Genomic DNA, 15972 nt, shown 5'->3' on the forward strand with positions numbered 1-15972 from the left:
CTTGTCAGAGTGCCTGGCATGTAGTAGGTTCTCAATAGTATCTACTGAATGAATGACTAAACAACAAAATGGATGATGGACGTAAAGAACTTAGCATAGTGCCCAGGCGTGGTTGTCTTCGATTACAGGTGGTGGCAGCTTACTTAATGTTAGAATAGTGATGCCTGTAAGTTGTATGACTTTAGGCAGGTTGGTTAAATCCCAAGTTGGTTTTCTCGTCTGTGTTATGGATACAGTGTTGTTTTGAGTATTAATAAGATAACATAGGCAAATCACTCAGGATATGGTTTGGCACATAAAAGATAATTAGCAATGGTTATTACTAGAGAGAAACAGTGCAAAATAAATTGAAGAGTCAGGCAAATCCCTAGATTAATGTTGAGATGCTTTAAAAGGCATTGTGCAGCCTTTCTTTGCAGCTTCCGCTGTCTTCTTACGTAGGCAGCCATTCATTCATTAAAATGTGCTGGTTGAACAGATACTATGCTGGGCACCATGCCAGCTGCTAAGAGTAGTAGCAAAAAAATGAGTAATTAACGAGTCTGAGTTTCTTTGGGGGTGATGAAAATATTCTAAAACTGATTATGGTGGTGGTTACACACAGCTCTATGAATATACTAAAATTCATTGAATTGGATACTTGAAGTGGGTAAATGAATTGAATAGCATGTGAATAATATCTCTGTAAAGCTGTTGTTGAAAAGACATGAACAGTAGATCTGTGTCTACCCTTTCCTATTTGGGCAGGTTATGCCACCTCTCTACTTCAAAATGCAGTGCAGGAAAGGTGAAAGATAATGGGTTTAATCCCTGGGTCAGAAAGATCCCCTGGAGGAGGAAATGGCAATCCACTCCAGTATTCTTGCCTGGGAAATCCCATGGGTAGAGGAGCCTGGGGCTATACTCCATGAGGTCACAAAGAGTCAGACATGACTGAGCATGCAGGGTGGAGGTCTGGAAAACAGGAATAATAAGTGAAACTAACTTGGAGAGTTTTGGTGAGAATTAAGAGAAAGAATGTAAAGTGCAAACTTAGAGTTGGGTATGTAACAAGAGAGCTCCGTCAATGTTAGCTAACAGGATACCCATCATCTTTATTAATATGTAAATGCTGAAATAGAAATTACATAAGTAGAGTGGGGAAAATTACCCTAGTAGTATGGGCTCTTAGCTTTACTGCATGGCCTGGAGGTGAGGGGGTGGGGGGTGTGGGGGAGGCTGGGGAGAGGGGGAGGCTGGTGGGGGGAGGGGTGGAGTCAGCGAGAAGGTAAGGGAGGAGCAGATAACATCTAATCTGGGGAAGAATCCATCCACACAAAAAGATGTAAAGGGCAGCCCTGGAAGAGGGAACAGCGTGAGCAAGGGCATGGGGGTAAGAGACCACAAAGTGAAGGTAAGGAACTACTAGCAGTTTTACACAGAGTTCAAGGCCAGCAGCTTGAACTTCACTGTGAAGACAATGGGGAGATCACCAGTGGCAAGTAACGTGGCAAGCCTGTGTACCAGTATAATCACTACACTGGGAGTATGGACTTTTAAGAGATGCTGGACTGAAGTGGTGGCGGAGTTAGGCGACTACTGCAACCATTCAAGTGAGAGATGATAAGTGCTTTAACTTGGACCCTAAGACCACGGTATCAAGGCCAAGGCCCTTTTGATCATAAGGGACAGAGACTCACTCATAAATCCAAGGAAAGGCTATATATACATCAGGCAACCCCACAGAAGCCCTAGAGCAGGAGTCTGGATCTGGGCAGGCATCCCAGAAACCTGGACTTGAACTAGGAAACCAGGAGCCAAGACTGTTATCTTTCAGAATTAACTCTTTCAGCATCTCTGCTCCTCTGTCTTCCCTTTTAAAATTAATACATTTCTTGTGTTATTGATGGTTTCTGCTTTCCCACAACTTCTCATTGTGTGTGCCCCAATAGTAGTCTCCACCCCAGCGCCACCTGAACTTCCATCTTCAGGGACCATGACCAGCTGCCTTCTTCTCTTGTGCCACTTGGTTTCAATTTCTAAGACTAAATCTGAAGGGCTATGCTCATCCTTTTGATTCAAGCCAGGCAAATCACGGTCCAAGGACCTGCCAATAAGTGAGGCTGGTGCACAAGGTAGAGAATCTGGCCATTTCAGATAGCAGAGCTCTGATCACAGATTCTTGCAGTCACCTGAAATATGTCTTATATAGTAGGCCTAGAGGGGAAGGGATACATTTAAAATTTATTAGGCAATAAAATCAGTGTTATTAGGTAATTGTTCGAATGTGGGAGGTGAGCTGGAGTGGAGGCAGGGATGAATGACATCAGGAGTTGGCCTGGGTAACTAGGTGATCTCTCAGCCCCACCTTCCTCTCTGGTGGTGGTGTCCTCAGGATCTCAGGAAGTTTCTCCACTTGACTCAAAATCTCAGCAGAGAACGGATGATTATTCCAGACTGGGAAATGTGAGGCAAGTTTACCACGAGGACACTGGGAAGGGTATAGGGTAACAAGCAGAACAGTGCAATACTCTGTGACTAGAAACAGTGGTGTGCTGTCCGGGGTGGGGGTGGGGGCTCGGGGTCGTTCTCAGAACCCAGAGAGGAGGCCTGCCGGACAAGAGTTGTGGCCTTTAGTGGTTTACACAGCCAGCCTCTGACATAATTCCAATAAGGAAGCTGGGGAAAGAAACACCCTTACCTGACTCTTCTCACTCCCTGGCTCCGCAAGGGTTGACCTAACAGAAAGAGGGCAAGGAAGCCCACTCAGGTATGTTATATAGCCTCCTTGCGGTGGGGAGGAACCAGGGTAAGACATCCAGTCCACTCCTCATCATGAGTCAGGTAGGAACCATTACTTCTTGATAAAAGTCACAAAATCTAAACGGGATTGTTCTGCTTTGCCTTGGATAGGTCAGGAATCCCTCCCTGGACCAATCACTGCAGTAAGAGCAGAGAGCATACTCTGATTGGCTAAGCCAGAAGCTAGGGGTGGAGTCGGCTCTGATTCAACCTCCCAGCTGAGTGGCAGAAAGGCAAATCCCCCAAGAATAATCAGGATGTTGTTAACTGACCGGATAAAAAGAACAGATGTTCACTTACTGCCCGTAACAGAACTCATCGAGGACTTCTGATCAAGGGTGGGAGGTGGAGGTGGGATGCGGAGAGCGGTAGTGTTCCTGTTGGACAGATTAGGGGAAGAGACCAGTGTGCCCTGCTGCATGAGTGAGCCTGCCAGTAAGGGATGGAGCTGCCCCTCTCCATGCCCCAGTTCCCTAGCAGGGGCAAAAGCTAACGTTCTGTGGCTCCAGGGCTCACCAGCAAGTTGTTAAGTAACAGGTTCAGCCTCTCATCAAGAGTGCAGATGTCACCGGTGAAGACCATCAAGTCTTCAAATACTTTTTTGACACGCACACACTGCGACATGTATTTGTTTTTGGCGGTGCTGGGTCTCCTTTGCTGCGTGCGGGCTTTCTCTAGTTGCAGAGTGGGGGCTGCTGTCTCGTTGAGGTGCACAGGCTTCTCGTTGCAGGGGCTTCTCTTGTTGCAGAGCACGGGTTCTAGGTGCATGGGCTTCGGTGGCTGCAGCATGGGGGCTGAGCTGTTCTATGGCGTGTGGGATCTTCCTGCGCCAGGGATCGAACCCATGTCCCCTGCACTGACAGGTGGATTCCTATCTGCTGCGCCACCAGGGAAGTCCAAGACCACCAAGTCTTGTCATCTGAAATCATTCCTTGCAGTTAAAGACCTCTCTGGACCCACTGAAGTTTGCTGGAAGGTGCCACCTAGTGGAACATTCTATGACGTGCCACTTAGACCAAAGGAAACCTTAGAAGAGTTTTAGAGCCAAAAGTCACGAGCACTGGTTTGCTCAAACTTGGTCACAGATTGGAATCACCTAGGAATAACTGAGTCCTACCCTCAGAGGTTCTGACTTAATTGGTCTGGGGTGCATGGTGAGCATCCAGAGTTTACAAACGTCCCCAGATGATTTTATGTACAGCCAAAGTTAAGACCACTGGGTTATAGAATAGCCAATCTTTTATTTTAGAAACACCCACAGACAATGACACTTCTCCAAGAGCCTCAGACTTCTAGGAAGCCCCTTCCCACTGCATCCCACCACATCTCTGTAATTTGTGCAACTTTTTTCTTTTATGCAGAAATGAAAAGCCACTATAGAGGAAGCCCTGATATTTATTATAGTGGCAGTGCTAGGAGGAGGATGGCTTCTTCCGCATCTGATATTCACATCGGACCCTTCTGACTAATACTGTAAGATGTACCCCACAATGACGTAGGATATTTGCTCTTGAGATGTATGGCCTTCTATTCTCTTTCTGATAATTGTATTATGTTATACTTGAGGCGCCTTCTACATCCACTGTCTTGATCCAATAGCATTCCTTTATAGTTGGCAGAATAGGTTTAATTGGCATCTCAGTGTGGAAATGACAAAGTAGGCTCCAAGCGAGAGACAGGCAATTTTCTGTCTGGAGGTCATTTCAAATAGGCTTCCTACAAACTCTTTCTTTTTATTCAAACCAGGAGCTGAAATGCCGCTAAATGCACACACTGGACTGAAGCACTATGTCTGGCTTCCCTTCTCCCATCCTTCCTTGCAAGACTGAATCCCAGAATTTTAGAATTGAAAAACACCTTAACAAGCATCTGGTTCAAGTGCTTTATTTAATGCAATCATATTCTGTATTTATTGAGACTGCTCTAATTCCTGCTACTATGCACACTCCTAGATCCATTCATGATAAACATGATGCTCAGAGGATTTGAGTGACAGTTCTGAAGCTGTAATGAGGGTAAGGGCAAAATCTGGACTGATCCAGGCTTATCAGAGCCATGTGGGGAAATTTCAACTGCAGGACTTGGGTTCTCTTGCTCTATATTTAGAAGTTTGAATTTGTTAAATGACCAGCCTGGTAGAGAGAGCAATTTGGGTTACTGACATCAGTGTTAATAAATTTTCTGAGTGCAGGTTTTAAAGAGGTGAATGTTTGATTGATGAATTGATTCATTTCCCAAATGTTTGTGGAGAACCTATTTGGGGTCAGGTACTGCATTAGGCATTGAGGGTAAGCTGGAGAGCAAAGCAAACACAAGATGCTCCCTGTCCTCATGGGGCTCACAGTCCAGTGGAGGAGACAGATATCACCCTGGTACTGGAAACACTGACTGTTAAGGAAAGGCATTGCTAAGAGGTCACGGAACTGGGGAGCTTAGGCAGGTTTCTCTGAGAGTGTATGATGACCTTGACCATCTCGCAGAAGAGGAGGGGCAAGAAGTCTTCAGATTTGCACGCACCAGAAGTCCAACAATCAGAATTTCCTGTGTTTTTCTTAGAGTCAAGGAGACCTCTCTCTCACCAGTTTGGAAATTACGTTATGGCGTCACGATTATCCTCATTTCACCTATGAGGAAACTGAGGCTCAGAGTAGCTAAGGCACTTGGCCAAGGTCAAACAGTGTTAGAGGTAGACTGGTTATCACACTAACACCTCCTGACTTGCTGATCCATTCCACTTTCACACACCCTTAGCTCAGCCTAGGCCAGACAAACCTGAGGGTAGAATCCTTGACAAATGGGGTCAACCACATTAAGAAAGCCAAGGTGAGGCTGTCGAGAAGGAAAGGTTTTTGTATCCTCATAAGGAAGGCTGATGGCCTGCACCTATCTTGTCATCTCTCTTCCAACTGACCCTTTTTGCTGAAGGATGTCTGGGTATACTAAAAATCTACCTGTTGCTGATGACAAGTGGAAAACTGAAGAGTGAGCAAGACAATAAGCAAATCATAAAAATAAAGGAAAAAAAAAAGAAAAGAAGTTAAGATGGGAAGATAGGAGGAAAGAGGAGACACTAACCACTCATCAGATGTGTGCATTCAACCCTTTCTATGTGCCAGGCATGCAGGATGTGGGGATAGAGCAAGAATGAGCCATTGAAATCTCAGCCCCATGCAGCTGACATTCTATTTGGAGAAGCTCAGTAATAAACAAGTCAACAAGCAAATACATAAAACTATCACTCAGTGGGATATGCACAATGAAGAGAACGCAGCAAAATGTAAAGTAGAAGAGAACCATGTGCAGGTTGATGGTGAGGGAGGGTCTCTGTGAGGAGGGAGGTCTTTAAGCTGAGATCTGAAAGCTGAGAGAGCGCAACGATGGGTGGAAGATCCAGGGAAAGAAAGGCAAAGGCTAGTTCAAAGCCTTTGCGGCTAGCATGAGAATAAAGCTTTCAAGGACCAGAAGGAGGGTGGGTGCGGCTGGTTTGGAGTGAGTGGCAAGGAGCATGATGGATGAGGTGGGAAAGGCTAGGCCTGGAGGTGGAGGTTTTTGCCATGTAGCCAAAATTCTGTTCATTCTTCCTCAGTGTACCTCTGGATGCTGAACTTTTACTTTAACCACAGCTACTAGTCACATTAGACCAGGGTCTGTGGTAAGCCCTTTGTGCAAATTATCTCATTTAGTGCCCGTAATAGCGCAGGAAAATCTGCTTGGTGTTATGTGGCAGCCTGGATAAGGGGGAAGTTTGAGAGAGAATGGATACATGTATGCGCATGGCTGAGTGCCTATGCTGCCCTCCTGAAACTATCTCGGCATTGTTAATTGTTTACACTAAAATATGGAATTAAAAGTTTAAAAAAATTAGGTTTTATTTTAAAAATTTTATTGAAATACAGTTGATTTACAATGTGTTAATTTCTGCTGTAAGCAAAGTGACTCAGTTATACATATATATACTTCTTTTCATATTCTTTCCATTTCAGTTTATCACAAGATACTGAATATATAATAGTCCCCTTTGCTATACAGTAGGATCTCTCTGTTTATCCATCCTATATATACCAGTTTGCATCTGTTAATCCCAAACTCCCAAGCCTTCCTTCTCCCACTCCACCTCCCCCTCAGCAACCATAAGTCTGTTCTCTTTGTCTGTGAGTCTGTTTCTGCTTTGAAAATATGTTCATTTGTGCTGTATTTTAGATTCCACATATAAGTGATATCTTATGGTATCTGTCTCTTATTTCTCTTCGTATGATAATCTCTAGGTCCACCCACATTGCTGCAAATGGCATTATTTTGTTCTTTTTATGGCTGAGTAATATTCCATTGTATACGTGTATCACATCTTCCTTACCCATTCATCTGTCAATGGACATTTAGATTGTTTCCATGTCTTGGCTATTGTAAATAGTGCTGCTATGAACATAGGGGTGCATGTATCTCTTCAAATTATAGTTTTGTCTGGGTATGAAAGCAACATTTCTTGTTCAGTTTCAGTTGATGACTTGATCGGTTTCCCCAGGAAAACAGCCTTAGCTCATGTTCTGGTCAGATGTCTCCAATGGTATTGTCTTGGTGAGTATGATAAGGCCCTGAGAGGATCACTACCCTCACCCCCAGGCCCACCACCCATGCCTGGGACATCTTACATTGTGCTCAAAGAGTCCTGAAATTAGAGCTGGGTTTGTGGGCTAGAGTTTCTAATGAGGGCTGATCCAGCTGATGTGAAGCTTTGATCAAGTCACTCAGATAAGACGTAAGAACCAGCTCAAATCCAATTTTGTGCAGACTCCTTCTGGGAGCTAAAAGGGATGGGGAAGAGAGAGACACTGAAGATTTTCCCATCCATGACCTCAGGTGCTATACTTCACTCAGCTGGTGATTACTTACACCTACTGTGTTGCAGGCCTGAAGGAGCCACAGCTCCGCTCCCTGTGGTTGAGCAGGAGTAAGAGCTGAAATCCAGGCGCCCTGGCTCTGCTAGCTCTGCTATGACCTGGGCAGAGGTGGGCACCCTTTGCGCAAATTCCTCTACTTGGCAGGAGCACTCGTTTTCTGATTCACAAAAAGAGAAGTATGTGCTAATAGAGGCAGGGCATAACATAGAAGGACAAAAACTTACGAAGTTCCTTCTTGCTTGAAGCTTACATTCTAGTGAGGGAAATGAAAAATGATACCTGTTCTAAAGAAAAACCAAGCAAAAGGAGATGATGGAGGCACTTTCTGATATTTTAGATCAGCTAGTAAGGGAAGCGCTCTCTAAAGAACACATGATTTATTCCCTGAGATGGGAGGGAGAAAACCATGTGCGAAGGTTTAGAGGAAAAGAAGCAATGGCCCAGCAATTTTGCAAAGGCCCTGAGACCATTATCAACTTGGTGCATTTGAGGAATACAGTGATAAGACCAGTGTAACTAGAAGGGAAAGAGAGAGGGCAAAACCTAAAAATCAGGCCAAATCACGGAGAGCCTCATGGGATTCTAGCACTGTGCTGGGTGCTGTAGAGGTGTTTAAGTGTTGCAACAGTGTGTTTGCCTCAATGGAAAAAACACAAAAATCTCCTTTTGTTTCCCAAAAGGAAATTCCACTTTTGTCAGAGAGGATGGAAATCCAATTACAGAAACATTGAACATTAGCTGCAGTGTAAAACCCATAGGGCTATTCAGAGCAGTATTGTTCACCATTGCCCACCCTTAGATGAATAGAAAAGCAAAATATGTGTATACATACAATAGGATATTATTCAAACTAAAAAGAAGGGTGAAATTCTGACACATGCTACAGCGTGGCTGAATCTTGAAAACATTATGATAAGTGAAATAAGCCAGACACGAAAGGTTAAATATGCTATGATTCCACTTATATGGAGTACCTAGAACAGGCAAATTCATAAAGACAGAAAGTAGAGTGGTGGGTGGTTACCAGGGGTTGAGGGGAGCAGGGTGAAGGATGGAAATTGGGGAGTTAGTATTCAGTGGATACAGAGTATCATGTTGGGAAGATGAAAATGGATGGAAGTGATGGCTGCAAAACAATGTGAATGTATTTAATGCCACTGAATGGTTAAAATGGTAAATTCTAAATTTTGTATATTTTTACCACAATGAACAAGGGCAGTAAATATTAAAATCACCAGGTAGCTTAAAAAATATATAAATACTATTAAAATATAATCTTCCCTTTAAAAATTTCTTGAAGGATTGTAAACCTTGCCTGTGACAATGCCTGGGTTTGGTACCTTTCTTCTTCTTTGGAAGAAGGGCTGGGGATGGTTTTTCATTATCTGTTTAGTTTTTCTTTTTAATAGTTATTGTGTTATTCAAGATTCCTCTTCTTGATTTGTCTTTGCTAATGTATGTTTCCTGAGAAAAATATTGTCATCTAAGTTTTCATATTTATTTGGCATAAATGTAATTTGTAACATTTTCTTACTATTTTACAATTACAATTGTGATCATTTTCATTTGGAAAAAATAAAAGTCACAGGGCTAGGATCTAGGGAAGGAAGAGTGGGTATTCCAGACAGAGGCAACAGCAAGTGCAAAAGCCTAGTGGCAGGAATGTGCCTGAGGCACTCTGAGGAACAGCAAGAAGCTCCATGGGCTGGGGCACAAGGAAGAGTAGAGGGTGGGGGCTGTTCATATGGCCTTGTAGGACGTTATAGCTCCTTCCAGAAATCCAGTGGAAGATGGGAAGCCATTAGAAGGATCTGAGCAGAGTATTGATCTATCTACCTGATCTTTATTAAATCAGGATCATTCTGGCTGCAGCTTTCTTTAATCTGAATCTCACTTGCAAACAATAAGAAAAGCACTTACCTCACAGAGTAACTGTGAGCAGTAAAGGCGGTAATGTTTGCTGAGGGTTTAACATGGTGACTGGAATAGAGTAAGCATTTCAGCATAAGGTAAGCAGTACTGTGACAAGACCAAAGACAGCAGCCCCCTGAGAAGTTTTGGAGGACTTCGTGGAGGAGGTGGCTGTTCAACTAAACACAGGAGGGACAAGGTTTCCACCGACATAGATGGAGAAGAGGAGCAGGCTTTCTGGGTGGAAGGAACTGTGTGGGCCACAACACATGAAGGAAAGTAGCCAGCAGCTGGCAGGGCAGGACAGACAGGAGAGAATGTTTGATGAGCTCTAGCAGATCAGAGCGGAGAAGGCAATGGCACCCCACTCCAGTACTCTTGCCTGGAAAATCCCATGGATGGAGGAGCCTGGTAGGCTGCAGTTCACGGGGTTGCTAAGAGTCGGACACGACTGAGCGACTTCACTTTCACTTTTCACTTTCATGCATTGAAGAAGGAAATGGCAACCCACTCCAGTGTTCTTGCCTGGAGAATCCCTGGGACGGGAGCCTGGTGGGCTGCCGTGCATGAGGTCGCACAGAGTCGGACACGACTGAAGCGATTTAGCAGCAGCAGCAAGTCAGAGAGGCATGTGGCTCTACAGCCTAGGTGACGGGAGTTTTGAAGGTTTCCTAGCAAGTGTCAAGATCTGAGCTATGATTGCAGAAAACTGAATCCCCATCGCCCAGCCTGGAGCTGGAAGAACCGAGAGGCAGTCGTCAGGACGCCGGTCCAAGGCCGGGGCGGGGGAAGGGGCATTGCTAGCAACTAACTAGGCACAAGGGTCTGCGACTGGGCTGGCGACCCGGAGGATCAACAGAACGCGTGTACCGGGGTGGGGGGGGGCGGGGGGGTGTTAAAAAGGAAGGCAACCAAGAGGGCGCGTCGTCCCTGGGCAGCAGAGAGGAAGCAATTTATTAAACGAAGAGCACTGCAGGAGCCACAGGCATCACCGTCGGAGTCCCTCTCCTCGGCCGGCCGGCTGCAGCGCCGAGGCGGCCCGACTTCCTCAGAGTACTTACCACAGCTATAGGCACATTCGCTCATCTAATGAAGTTACGTGTTTAATGTTTTAGCCCCCAGAAGTCAAGGCTACAGAATCTGTTTTCATTTCATCCCCGTGCCTGGCACAGTTTGCCGAGGAGCTGAACAAGGAACCCACAAGAGGTTTGGAGGAAGGGCTCACTCGGTGAGCTGACAGCCCAGAGTGCGACTGGAGGGCATTCCAAGTCAAAGGAGGCTGATTTCGCGTGAGGAGAGGTCCTGCAGAGACGCTGCGGTCACACTTCCCCGCCGGTGTGCAGGGACCAGAGACAGGTGGCGGGGTGGGTGAGGCTGCACTCCCCAGTCTACAGATGGCGTTCACACCTACCACCGGGAACTCGGGGGGAAGAAAACCAGGGTGCACAGAACCGTGCGCGTGCAGAGCAGCGGCGGCCCCATTTCCCGCCTGGGAATACCGAGGCCGGGGGGCAAAGGAGGTCCGCAGGTCCTCCGGGCCGAGCCTCGGGGTGGGACGCCACAGCTCGACTCCCAGAAGTGGAGTGTCCGGACTCCAGTACTATTTGCATATCCCCCGGGGAGCCCGAAAACTCTCGGCTGGAGTCCGGAGCTGAGGTGGCCGGGCGGGACTTTGGGGGTCCCCAGGAGCGCGTCCCACAGCGCGCACCAGTTAGCGCCCAACTCGCCAACTCCGGGACTTTTGCAAAGCTCCTGCGGGCGGGGGAGCCGCCGAGGAGCGGGCCGCACCATCGCGGTCCGAGAGGGGGGGAGCGGGCCACCTGGGCCTGTCGCACCCGGGCGGAACGGAAAGAGCAGCGAGAAGCCGCGGCCCAGGGCTCACGACTTTCGGCAGCAGACACTGAAGAGGCCGAGACGGGACACGCGGCTCGGCGAGGCTCGCGGGCGGCGGTGACGGCGGAGCACCCCCACCCCCCGGCGGTGACGCGGTGGCGGAGCCCGGCTCCCCGGCCGGCGAGCGGCGGAAGTGCCGCGGAGTTGGAGCGGGGCCGGCGCCGCGGTCGCTTCTCTTCGTAGAGCTGCTGCCGCCGCCGGGCGGACGGGCGGACGCGCGGAGCTGGGGGCGGCGCGGCGGGGCCGGCGGGGCGCGGCGGGGCTGACCGGCCCCGATGAGGCGGAAGGAGAAGCGGCTTCTGCAGGGGGTGGCGCTGGTCCTGGCGGCCCTGGTCCTTCTGCCCAACGTGGGGCTCTGGGCGCTGTACCGCGAGCGGCAGCCCGACGGCACCCCCGGGGGATCCGGAGCAGCGGCGGCCGCGGCCGCTGGACAGGTGAGTCCCCAGTTGCCATGGAGTTGGGAACACGCTCTCCTCTATTTCCCTTCCAGCCTTCGGTTGGTTCCTTCCTTCGCTGTCCGCTGTCTCCTCAGAGTCAGCGCCAGAGACTCCTCTGTTCTTCCCATTGTTTTAGATGGGAAAATTGAGGCTCAGAGAAGGGCAGGGATTGTCCCCGCTATTCAGAAACCGAACCAGAACTACAAACCAGGACTCCTGATGCCCACAGGTCACCATCCTCTTTTCTGTTCCATTTCTCACCTCTTCCAGGATCTCTCCCTTTTGGAAGATCCTGTCTGCATCCCCGTATCCCAGATCTTTTCTGCCCCCCGCCCCCCACCTGCTGATCCAAGTGTTTCCTACTCCGGTCAGCCCCTTTCTTGTTTACTCATGTGCCCAAAGAGACCTCTGGACCTCCTTCCTCTCCACAGTATTCACCCTCCCAGCCTCCTTTCTTTCCCAGATCCTGTGGATTCCTTGGAAGATGCAAAGATCATGCTCTCCTTGGAGCTTCAGGCCCTGGAGGATGGGGGTGTTTGAGCTCCTGCTCTTTGAGGGACCTGCTGCCTTTGACTTTCTGGGCGTCCAGAAGTGGGAGCTGTGGTGGGAGGACCCCCCAACACACACCAAATTCCTCAGAAGCTATTTGTGCCCAGGGCCCTGAGCATGGAACATCAGATGCTTTCCCTGTCCCTTCTCAAAGTACTACCTGTGACCCCTTCTGAACTTGTCCAGGCTGATAGGTGTGGTGTTTTTTGTAGCCAAGACTGGGATTTTAATTATTTTTGCCTCCTCTGAACTCAGTTATGTACGTGTGTGTGTGTGTGTGTGTGAGAGAGAGAAGAGAGAGAGAGAGGAGTACATATAGACTGATAGCAAAAACTCTATCACATTACTCCTACTCTCCCAGCTCCTGGCTCAGTAGATGCCAGTCAGAATATATATGCGTGAACTGTTTCCCACAGTGGGACATTGCAGTTTTTCTTGTGGGATTTGTTTTGTCCCATGGCAAGTAGATAATTTTGCATCAGGGTTGAACTTGACTGATGGTTGGCAGACAGGGGAAGAGACTAACTTTGGATGGTTTGCCCTTATCCTCCCAGGTTCAGGCTGCTGTCTTATGTACAGAGGGCTCTTTATGATAGGGCTGACCAATTTGAGGGCAGCCTATCATTTTGGTAATTGTTGCAAACCATCCTGGAGGACCTGGTTACTCCTTCTGGGAGATCTTCCTGTTTGGAAGCCAAAGTCCCAACTCCCTTCCTAAACCCCCAGTTCAAACCCTGACAACTGACTTAGACCCCTCTCTCTTGCCCATCTCCCTACCTGGGCTCCCCTTTCTCCATCTGTGAAATGTGGTCTCTGGTCCAGTGATACCATAAGTGAGTCAGAGTGGAGGACAACAACCACTTCTGTTTTCCTTTCCTGAGGCAGGAGCCCTCTGTAGCATCCCTAGCTGTGAGGGCTCCATCCTGGACACAGCCCCAGATCAAGGGGGCATTGTCCTGCCCAAGTGCAAACTCTCCTTTGGAGTAGCTGTAACCAGTTCTAAAATAGCTTCTGACATTCTGCCTCTGCCTGGAGAAAGCCCTCGTATTTCATCTGCTGTGGATGCCAGAGACGTCCTGATTTTCATTTTCTATAGACCCAGATGTGTAGAGAGAAGGTCAAGGTTAACTGCTGGTTTGGCCTGAGCTTTCAAAGTAAATTACTCTCTTGCACAAGAGGGGATTGATGGAGTAAGGCAGCCTTTGGGGCAGAGAGAGGGGAGCAACAGCTGGGCGCTGCTTGGAGCCCGTAACTGAAATGGACAGAAAGGCTTATCTAGGAAGGTCTAGTTCTTGTTCGTTTCTTTTGCTTTAGAATATCATGAAGCGGGAGAGGAGCCAGAAGTGGAAAAGGGGTTTGGTGGTGATGGTACGTGATTATCTTTGCTTTAGAGGAAATACTGTGTCTCCTGGGAGCAGCAGAATGGAGCTGTTTCCAGAATGACCAGCTCTTCTAGGTGCTATAGGATTCGGCATTCGTCTGCTGCCTTTCAGGAACATTCTGCCAAGTTTCCACACAGCCCCTTTGTGTTTCACTCTCCTGCAGATGCACAGTCCTCGGCTTGGCCCCCAGTCCCTTTAAATGTCAGCTGGCCTGGAGAGAGGAGGCTGACTTCTCAGAGCACTGAGGTTCCATCTCACATCCCAGAAGGCTGGAATGTGCATAGACCACGTCAGGCTGCTATCTGAGGAATCTGGCATCTGGAGCACACACAGTTCTTTTGACAGAGCTGACCAGTTCTGAGCTCAGCTTGTCACTCTTATAATTGCTGAGAATCATCCCAGAGCACCTCACTGATCTTTCAGGTAGAAATAACTACAGAGGCTGTGGAGGGAAGTTGGACAACGGACTTTACCCGAATGAAAACTGTATTCCTTGTGGGTTTGGGGGAAATTTCTCTGATAGTAACATACACACTGTTTTAGTCATTTAACTCTTTGATTTCTCCACTGGATTAAAGAATACAGGATTTTGAACTCAGAGGGTTTATCATCTGCTAGAATGTAAGTCTACGTAACTCATACTTGCTTATGCTGGGTGTACCACTGGAGCCGGGTAGGGCAGTGAATTTGTAAAGGACACAAAATGCTTCAAGGATTTGAGCATTCCTTTGGTCAGACAGCTGGCTTCTTGGAAAGTTGCAAAACCAAGCAAGAAAAGTCAGTCTTGAAGCCATCTTCATTTTAATTTTGGGGGTGCCTCTCCTTCCTAGTCCCAATCTGTTTAACATCTTGGTTTAATTCTCTGGTCTGTTTCACATTCCAGGCTTGGGAGCTGGCTATTAAAAACCTGTGTTAAAGAAATATGATGCAGTCCCTCCCCATTTCTGAGCCTTAATCTCTTATGAAAATGACTTCATTGGATAATAGCTTGCAGTAGAAGTTGGGATAATGGAATACCAATGGGATAAGAAGGTGGGATAATGGAATACCAAAGACTTTAATTTTCAGATATCAAGAGTTTTTCCTTATTGTGTCAGAGCTGAACTTTATTCTTAGAACATCCAGAAATCAAAACTTCCCTCCTTCCCCTGCCTCCTTTTTTTGGCTTCCTGGTGGCAGAGCCTTACCCATCAGGAAGTGAAGGACCCTAGAAAGGTCACCAGGGAGTGATTTATTTCCCACAGAAGGGCTGGGATCCTTTAGATTGCTAATCCCTTCTCAGTCTGCTTGCCCAGCTGAAATCTGATGCTGCTGGGGAAGGGTTGTTGATTTACCTGAGCAAATCTGACTTCCTGCATTCCTTTATCATCCTAGGCTTGCAGGTTCCCAAGGAGCCCAGCGGAGGAAGGTCTGGGAACAGAGGTCTGGGTTTTACTTCACTTTCTTGCCCTAAACTCACTATGTGATCTCAGGAAAGTGGTTTAACCTCTCTGGGCCTTAGATTCTCCATCTGTGAAGTGAGGGTTTAGTTTCAGAAGGGGAAAGGTCAGTGTGTGCCAGAAGAGCATTTCCCCTTCCCTGGCTAGGGCAGACATTGCTAATCAGTCTCTTTTCCTCAAAGCCCAGACTTCGCCTCAACTGTTTCTAAATGCTGCAACTTAAGTGGAGTTAATGGCATGCTGAATCTCATCTGCAATGGAAGGGATAGATACTTTGTTAGGTCTTTCCCAACTCCAGCATCCTGGCGTTCTGTGAGTTTGTTTGGAAGCTTGTATTGGAAAGACCTGGTTAGTAGAAGTGTGTTTAAATAGGCCACTGTATCTAACTTGTGATGAGGTCACTGCTTTAGGGACATGTTCATACTCTAATGCCTTCTCTCAGACTGTGTTCAGCCTTTAATCTGTTGGCTCCAGTGACATGATAACAAATAATGAAATCAGGAATGAAAAAGCAGAGGCCCATTTAAAGGATAACCATCTTGCTTGCTAATTGTACCTTGTCCATGGTCAGCTCTTACACAGAGATGGCAGCAGGATCTCATCACTGAAAAAATGCCCTGAGGCAAACTTGGCAGCCAGAAGTATGTCCCATGGCAGCTGAATGCTCATGAGGGTGTTTGCA

At 47.4% G+C, this 15972-nt stretch overlaps 1 protein-coding gene across 1 annotated transcript in view; it reads left to right on the forward strand.

The window, feature by feature from the left end:
- Window positions 1-11497: 11497 nt before the first annotated feature.
- The window catches only part of GALNT10 (polypeptide N-acetylgalactosaminyltransferase 10), a 230686-nt gene continuing 226211 nt past the window's right edge, over window positions 11498-15972 (forward strand). The window contains exon 1 of the mRNA XM_069589994.1: window positions 11498-11917. Within this exon, the coding sequence (XP_069446095.1) occupies window positions 11759-11917 (159 nt within the window). The 5' untranslated portion in view covers window positions 11498-11758. The remainder of the gene's footprint in view (window positions 11918-15972) is intronic.

This window comes from Ovis canadensis, chromosome 5, assembly GCF_042477335.2.
Source record: "Ovis canadensis isolate MfBH-ARS-UI-01 breed Bighorn chromosome 5, ARS-UI_OviCan_v2, whole genome shotgun sequence".
Lineage (NCBI taxonomy): Eukaryota > Metazoa > Chordata > Mammalia > Artiodactyla > Bovidae > Ovis > Ovis canadensis.